The sequence below is a fragment of the Apium graveolens genome, chromosome 1 (genome assembly GCF_009905375.1).
Source record: "Apium graveolens cultivar Ventura chromosome 1, ASM990537v1, whole genome shotgun sequence".
In the NCBI taxonomy this organism is placed as follows: domain Eukaryota; kingdom Viridiplantae; phylum Streptophyta; class Magnoliopsida; order Apiales; family Apiaceae; genus Apium; species Apium graveolens.
The window spans coordinates 178,547,576-178,555,634 of NC_133647.1; the positions used below are offsets into that span (position 1 = coordinate 178,547,576).

The window sequence follows — 8,059 nt, forward strand, 5'->3', positions numbered from 1 at the left end:
AGAAAAAGCACCACATGTTAAGGACACAAGAGATATTATGTTGGAACTAAGAGATGTGTCGAACAATAGGTCTACTAGGTAACACACGCCTCTCAGAAGAAACTTGAAAAGTGCTTTCAATCGCACATTTGACAACATAGAGCAAAGGAGGTCACCCGTCTCAGAGGCTAAGGGATGAAGAAGTTCTGAACTAAATAAGGCTACTTGAGAAGCAAGATAGAGAGTTTGCTGATAAACATTGAAGACTTCCCCCACACTTGGGAAGTGGAGGCACAGGTGGTTCACCCCCATGTAGAACCCCTCCATGTGACCGATTACCTCCATGTTGATCAACGTCACCTCGTAAAAAGAATAGATGCATAGGAACACCTCTTCGACATAGATCTCGATCACTTGGTGGTCGAAGGGATAATGATGACCGGAAAGGAAGTGACAGTCGAAGGGATTATTACGAGGATGATGATGATAAGGAATGACCGACCCCGGGTGCAATTAATACAAGCCATCACGTGCGGTATCCATCAGGGCAACTTTCTTTCAAATAGAACACTAAAGAATAATTTAGAAATGAAAAATTAAAGGAGCTTTTACATTTCAAATTGATTAGGTCGTATCTCTATTCTAATATAAATTATTGAATATGTTGTGAATATGATAATTTTTGAGAAAAAAATGCTAACAAATTCATATTTTAAAACTTTATTAAAGATTTTTCTATCAAAAATGCAGGAAATTTTTTAAGTTGTGAGTTAACATATGTTTGTTATGAATACTATATACTATTACTTTGTTTTTTATTTTATTATAATAACATACTTTTCTTGTCAAAATAATAATTATTCAATTCTTTGACAACATGAAAAAATATAAAATTATACCCTTTTGTTGCGTATAGTTCACTAATAACTCATTTTTGGTACTCGTACATCTTTGCGTGGTTTCTATATTCACTTTGTTAGTTTCAATTTCATCGAACCTTTGTCACAACCACTTTTGTGTTTGAAAAATATTTCGGGAGGAGAAGTTATTTATGGGAAAAATATTTTTACCAACTAATCCCAATTACTTATACTAAATTTCTATACTTACGGGAAAACAAGGAGTTTCGAATTTCGAGATACTTACTTATAGATCACACTGTGGCCAAGTGAAGTATCTTACAAAATGATTACCGAAAGTCAAAGTATTATGATCTTAGCGTGCGGCCTTCGAATCTCACGGTATCCCAAATGAATTGGTTTATTCAAAACATGTCTCATGTCCACAAGTCTAAAATAGTTATTTCAAAATTATTTCAAGCAAATGGTGGGAAAAATTTTCTGATATGGCATAGCGCATCTCAAAATTTAGGGTCTGATCTGGACGAGCGGATTTAAGACCACTTTAGGAAGCCCAATATCTCATTCTTTTGAGAATTTGTTGATAAATTTCTCGTTTAAGATATATGTTAAATTTATTTCATTTTGAGCCAGAGAAATCCAAACACTCTGTCTTGTTTTGTAACTAATGAAAAATTATTTCGTTTTGAGCAAATCTTAGAGAAAGCGAAACCATCTATGTTGTGGGCGTGGTTATTGAAATAATATTTTTTTTGAACAAATCTTAAAGAAATCTAAACCCTCTATCTTGTTGACGTGGCTATGAAAGTATCATAGGTAACGGTGTGGCGGATGAAAGCCCGATAGGTAACTTCATTTACGTTAGGGCGTTTGATATTTATTTTAATATATAAAATATTATTCTTACCTTGTGACATTAGTAATGACTTGAAAAAATTGAAATATGTATCTTTACTTTTCTTTATATTTCTCCTCAAAAATGTAAATCAAACTAACAAATTTGTGAATAATTTTTATTGCTGAGTCTCGAATTCATTATTAAAAGTTTATAAAATACTTTTTGTTTCATATGTTGCCCGCTGATCAGCATAGAAGCATACAAGGAATCCGGAGAAGTCGAGCTTTTAACTTGACAGAGGCACACACACACAAGGGCTACAAAATCAACTGAAACTAAATGTTATTTAGATTACTCCTAACTTTCTAGTATATTGCAGCCAGAGCAGAAGACATGATAAAGACATACACAGCCGGTCTCAACTTGGAAGCAATTTCTCTTTACTAAGTTACAGCTGAGCATTTGGGGTCCTAAGCTGCCAATAAAAAGGTAAAAAACATGCAATATATACACCAAGTTTGAACAGGATAAGCTAGGTAAATGATCAAGTTTCCTCGACAATGTAGCTAACTTTCTTCTCTTCTCTGCTTGAGTGCTAATGGTTCACTTGGTTTGGTACTGTTGGTGGAATCCTCCTAAATGCATGTTTTCTGCAACGTTCGAAGATGCTATCGTATATTACATCAAACTGAACCCCTGCTCTTTCTCGATTCACAATAAATAGAATGTGATCACCTTCAATAATCTTGTAATACCTGCAGCAAAAGAAAGTGCCATATTTTCGTTGTTAACATTATGAACTCTGCTTTTCTTCACGGAAAATTTCATATAGTACAGAAGATACAATTTTAATAGATGTCTACAAAACCAAAATCATAGCGCATCACATTTCAAAATGCAGCACTTGCACATTCAGTTAACTGACTATGAATTCACATATATAAATATGTAATCCAAATTCAAATTGCCCAAGACAAAGTAGATATGTTCAACGTTACTTAACATCCAAGATGGAATTTTCTTTTCAAGCATACATGACAAACATTTAATTTGGATATTCGTTATAGATTTGCAATTTAACAATAAACAAACATTTAAGTGATGCAATAATATGAAAAATACCAGATGCCTGGTTGCAAGGGCTGGCACTCGGAATCATTCATCACTAGACGACTTGGGTGTTCAACAGGAAAACGAGGGTGTGTCATTGATATTGTGTTGAGAGCACCATCATTTTCCCACCAATCTTCGTCCCTGACAACGTAATTGAAGTTAATATGGAGCTTTAAAACTTATGGTGTTTTTTATGGTTTACTATAGAATCACTAATATTAATGAATAGAAGAATACTACAGCATTTAAGAAATGATCACCTGTAGCCTTTGAATGGCGGTGGTACATCAGTTGGATGACGCCATTGACTCATCTGCAGAACTCTGATAAAAAGCAATGGATGAATTCCATGTATGCCAGATGGAACAGTGCCAACACCCATAACTTTCCTAGTTCGCTTGGTAGCATAGCTGAAGTAGTAAGTATCAGGAAATGTAGATAAATGGCTGTTCAGTCTCAAAGATCCCTGGAGTGTCAGATCAGGAAGAATCCAATCTCCAGAAGCAAAGGGACCAGAATTCCCCAGGAGACAATCAAATAGACCCCGAATACCAATTTTCTTCCATGACATGTTGTAGTGATCAAACCCAAAATTATAGTATTTCTTTATCCAAGGGATGTCAATCCAATCATAAATTATAGCTCCCACTCGACACCACTGGAGCAAACATAGAGGTTTCAGTGACCTCCCATCCTCTGGTCTGAAAAAAGTTGTATTAACAGCCATACAAATTTAAAAACTGGTAATTTATATAGCGGTGGAGAGTACTGAATCTTAAAACTGTTTATACGAACAACTTGCAAAGTGGGGAAAATACAAAGGCTCTTGTAATTCGAAAATAAGTCACATACTCGGGAAAAAAAATATATTGTGGTTAAATAAGTAGAACTTACTGAATTCCATCCAAGTAAGTTCTTGTGGTTCCATTAAAAGCACCGGATAATGCTGTTATGCTTAAGACCCATTTATCAGAAGTGCTTTCATGTCCTTTAAAAGCCTGAAATAAAGTGAACTTTTTCATTATCCAGCTCCTTGAATTATCATTACAGAATGAATTAATACATGATAAGTAAACTCAAACTCACCTTGTCCGCAAGCATCTGCTGCAGAACACGAGCAACCTGAGCACCAGCCGAATGCCCGACAAAATGAATAGGATGATCCTCATCCCATTCAGGATAGTGCCCTGCATTCCATTAACATCACTAAAGTAAATAATCACAGAAACTTAACATCCAGTTTTTAAAAATCGTATAAACAAACTAAATTGGCTAAATGATCAACCTTTTTCGTAAACTTGACCAAACTGAGAATGCCCACAAGCTTTGCTGTGTTCTTCCCCATAATCAACTTGTCCACCTTTCAGATAATAAAACAATTCTCGTGCCCTGCAACCTCAAATCACGCCCATCATTCCAAAAACAAAAAAAAATACAGAAAATACAAAATTATCATACATAAACCGAAACATAAATAAATCATCTGTAACACTCACCTGTCATATATGCTTGTTAATGAACCAAGATCCGGCACCAAAACTCGTTCATCCTTCTTCTCTGCCCCAGCAAAATATGACAATCCCCCCAATCTCTGAAAAACAAACATCATAAACAAAAAAAAAACCAAAAATTTATTTTCACAAAATGTGCATGTAAAAAGACACAATCGTTTTCTCGAAAATACGAAATTTAACAAAAATCAAGACCTACCCCTTTACCAAATCCAAAGATTCCATGAAGCAAGACAATGGGAGGCAAATCATGAGCAGATGACAAAAGTTTAGAATGATCTTCTTCTTTTGTAACCTCTTCAACATTTGAACCATGAATATTATAAATCCATTCATTTAAGGCTTGTGAGAGATCACCAGCCACAGCTGTGCTAAATATATAAAATCCATATGCTATATGAACCAAAGAGCTCACAAATAACTCTAACAATTGCAGTACTGCTACAGGTAACCTGATCATCTCTCTAACCAATAAAATGAATCTTTTGTATGTATAATTTAGTAACTGTGTGTTATGATTTCCCAGAACAGAGCCTTCTTCTGTTTGTTGAAGAAGGATGTGCTGCAGTGATGATGAATACAAATAAATCAAAAGAAAAAGTTTTGTATCAAGAACAATCAAAACCCTACACGAAACCCTTTGATTTGAAGAAAATGATGAGACACTTTTGATCAAAATTTGATGTTTTTGTTATGGAGAAATGTTTCCCATAAAATTCTCGTGGCTTACCTCACAAGTGACACAAAACCAATGGAGAAGGCTCTTATTTATATGTCACAATATGTCAAAATGTAATAGGTTGATGTTGATGTATATGCATGAGAAATAAGACTCATAATTTTCTTGGTCAAGTCATTTGGTTATTAGGTTGTACCTGTACAGCTTGGGTCAAAATTAAAACATACAAAATATATAAATAAATTTGCTTATTTTTGAACCACCCAAAATTATAGCTGAAAGATTGTTGAATTTTTAAGATTGTATAAAGGCCTATTTGTAATTTCATATAATTGTGGGACTATATTCCGACCAGGGTCCAATATTAAAAAAAAAAGTTCGAAATGATGTAATGTGACTCCTGCGTTATTTGTCAATTTTGGTATCTTATTTAATTCTATTAAGAGTAATAAGTACATGTCACCTGGTATTTTGTAGCATTTCTAATTTCATAACTTTGTGTCTAAAATTTGATTATTTTGCCATGTTATAATAAGAGACAAGAAAGTAAACTAAAATCTTTTTACAATATCCGCTGTGCAGCTTTTTGTCCGTTTAACTTGTATCATATTCTTTTAACTTGAATATTTAGATATTTTATAAATATGTAAAAAAAAATTGCAAAAAAAGAATAAGAAAAGTAGGTTCGGCTCTTGTTGGCACGTGTCTAGAGAAACCCGCCTCCAACAACAAAGACTAAATCACGTAAGGGTTCCAAACTTAATTAATCAAGGTTGTAGTATTATTCCGACATAATCTGATTAGTGACTTGGATTAGTATCGTGTGGGAATGTAATTTTTGTAACGGGTTTTATAATGTGTGTCCAAGAACACACAATAAGCATCAACTCCCATGAATTTGATATATTTTGATTGGTCATTTAATCATAAATATTGATGGACCCCCTTGCATTTACAACAACTCCACCAATAAAAATATACCAAACTTGTAAAATTTAATATTTATTGTGTGCTCTTGGACTTACATTAAAAAAAACCGTTTTTGTAATAAACCGGATTAGTGGGTAACATACAAATTTCTGCTGACTTGTTTTGGTGAAAAATCCTAAAGATTCCCTGATCTAATTCATAAGAATTAGCGATGCATAGTTTAGTCATTTATCATTAAATAAATGATCGAAAATGATTGACCTCGATAAAGCCATCAATGCCTTTGGAACAAAATGATTCTTTCTTTTAAAATTTATATAATCAATATATTCTATGTATTTAATTAATCAATTTCAACAACACCATTTTGTTAAAAGAAAAAGAAAGAAATCAACAATACCAGAATATTTTATGAAAATATAATCCGTAGAAAAATTAAATTGAAAATATGTAAGAATATGTAGTATGTTACTCCCTCTATTTCAAAATATAAATTCAAGGCGTATTAAAAAAAGTGAATATTGATGAATTATTTAAATTAATAATATAATATGTATTTGCCAAATTTTTTAATCACGAATTAATATAAAAAAATTCATTTTCTTATTCCATTTTGTTTTTTTTTCCTTATCACTATTTTAGTTAATCGTTAACAAGTAGTAATTACAATTACTAACCAATGGGGAAAATAGTTGAGAGTAGATTTGACTTGAGAAAACAGCTGTGTGGTTCTAGGGTTTTCTATAGGTTACAAGCTGGATCTTATGAGATGTCAAGATTCTTCCATGCCTTATCCAGTCACATTATCTGGTCCCACATATTTATCCCCTCGCAGTGAATTGCCGAAAATACAGTGCACAAAATTAGTGTCTGATTCAACGACAAATCAACAAGTCGCCCCCTTAACAGTAAGAACTAATACTACCTAAATTTGGATAACGTCTGTGCTTAAAGTTCCTTAACAAATATTTCTTCGTAACGTAACATTCATTAGACGAAATAATGTTCCCGGGTGTGAACAAAATTCAAATTCTACTGATCATAACGAGTGTGCTCATTGAAAAATAAGACGATTTTTCAAAAATTATCGATATATTTTCTTAATTAATTTATAATAAATCATCAATAATTTTTTTAACTTTTTTAAAATCAATTAATAAATTACAAATATGTACATCAACGGATTAAAAAATATCTAAATGTCCATCTAATAAAATTCAACGATAATAAAGTAGAAGGATAGTAGTAGTTAGGAGTTGTGGAACTGGATCCACCCATGTTTATCTGGCATGGCGATGGCGTCTCCCACTACCTACCTTTTAACACCCCCTTCCTGCATTATTATCATTTCTATCATTTTGGAAATAATTACTTCTATCAAATTTATATATTGATTATTATATCTGTTTCTTTTTGCTTGGTGTTCATCCTTTATATTTCTATTATGTGTTTTCAAAGATGATTGTTTTATCATATTTTATTTAAAATATTACTTAAATATTATTTATTATTAAATCTCAAAAATGAATATTTTTAGAACAAAAAATTTAATTTATTTATCGATATATATTACCCTGTTTTTTATCATATTTAATGTAATTCATCCGTTCCATTTATTATGACCATTTTTTTTTCTTATGTACCAAAATTATTGTGCACCACAGTCATTTACTATGGTAAATTAAGTGTTAATTTAATTGAAATGCAATATAAAATGAGTGAAATAGAGGGTGTATTTTTACTAGGACAGATAATTTTATTGAGCTCCGAATAATTATTTTGATCTGAGCGCCCATTTTTCATGTGCGGAATTTACGGTAACGAGAGCCAAAATTCCACATACATTGTAGACATGTCACGTGTGTATAAATTTTAAGGTCAATGAATGAACCCCAATTGCATAAAAAAATTGTATGTTTTCTCCATTGTTTATAAAAATTGTTGTTAGGTAACAAGCACATGCTGGTTGTTGATTATGATTTTTTCTCCGTTTTATAATATTGCTCTTACGTATTTTAAGTCAAGCTTGAAATTCGGTAATAAAGAATGAAACTAAGGCAGGCTATACAGCAAGTGTTGTCTGTTGGAAAATGCTTATAGCATGTAAGGTTGTGAATCAAAATTTGATGGACTGTAAACTTGGTATGAT

The 8,059-nt window shown here is 32.4% G+C and overlaps 1 protein-coding gene across 1 annotated transcript; it reads right to left on the minus strand.

Moving 5' to 3' along the window:
- Positions 1-1,995: 1,995 nt before the first annotated feature.
- LOC141672106 (uncharacterized) lies at positions 1,996-5,048 on the minus strand. Its single transcript, XM_074478602.1, has 8 exons — positions 4,501-5,048; positions 4,287-4,381; positions 4,076-4,179; positions 3,877-3,977; positions 3,685-3,788; positions 3,051-3,491; positions 2,800-2,931; positions 1,996-2,432 (listed from the first exon to the last, which is right to left on the minus strand). The coding sequence occupies exons 1-8, from the start codon at positions 4,759-4,761 to the stop codon at positions 2,273-2,275; spliced, it is 1,398 nt and encodes a 465-aa protein (XP_074334703.1). The 5' UTR covers positions 4,762-5,048; the 3' UTR covers positions 1,996-2,272.
- Between the last annotated feature and the right edge of the window lie 3,011 nt (positions 5,049-8,059).

What these genes read in the sequence shown, in the direction of transcription:
- LOC141672106 (XM_074478602.1), bottom strand. Translation starts at nt 4,761, where the DNA reads ATGATCAGGTTACCTGTAGCAGTACTGCAATTGTTAGAGTTATTTGTG. An exon ending in ACTTACTTGGATGGAATTCA is followed by an intron (nt 3,492 to 3,684) that starts GTAAGTTCTACT and finishes AACTTTTTTCAG; the next exon opens with ACCAGAGGATGGGAGGTCAC. An exon ending in CCGCCATTCAAAGGCTACAG is followed by an intron (nt 2,932 to 3,050) that starts GTGATCATTTCT and finishes TTACGTTGTCAG; the next exon opens with GGACGAAGATTGGTGGGAAA.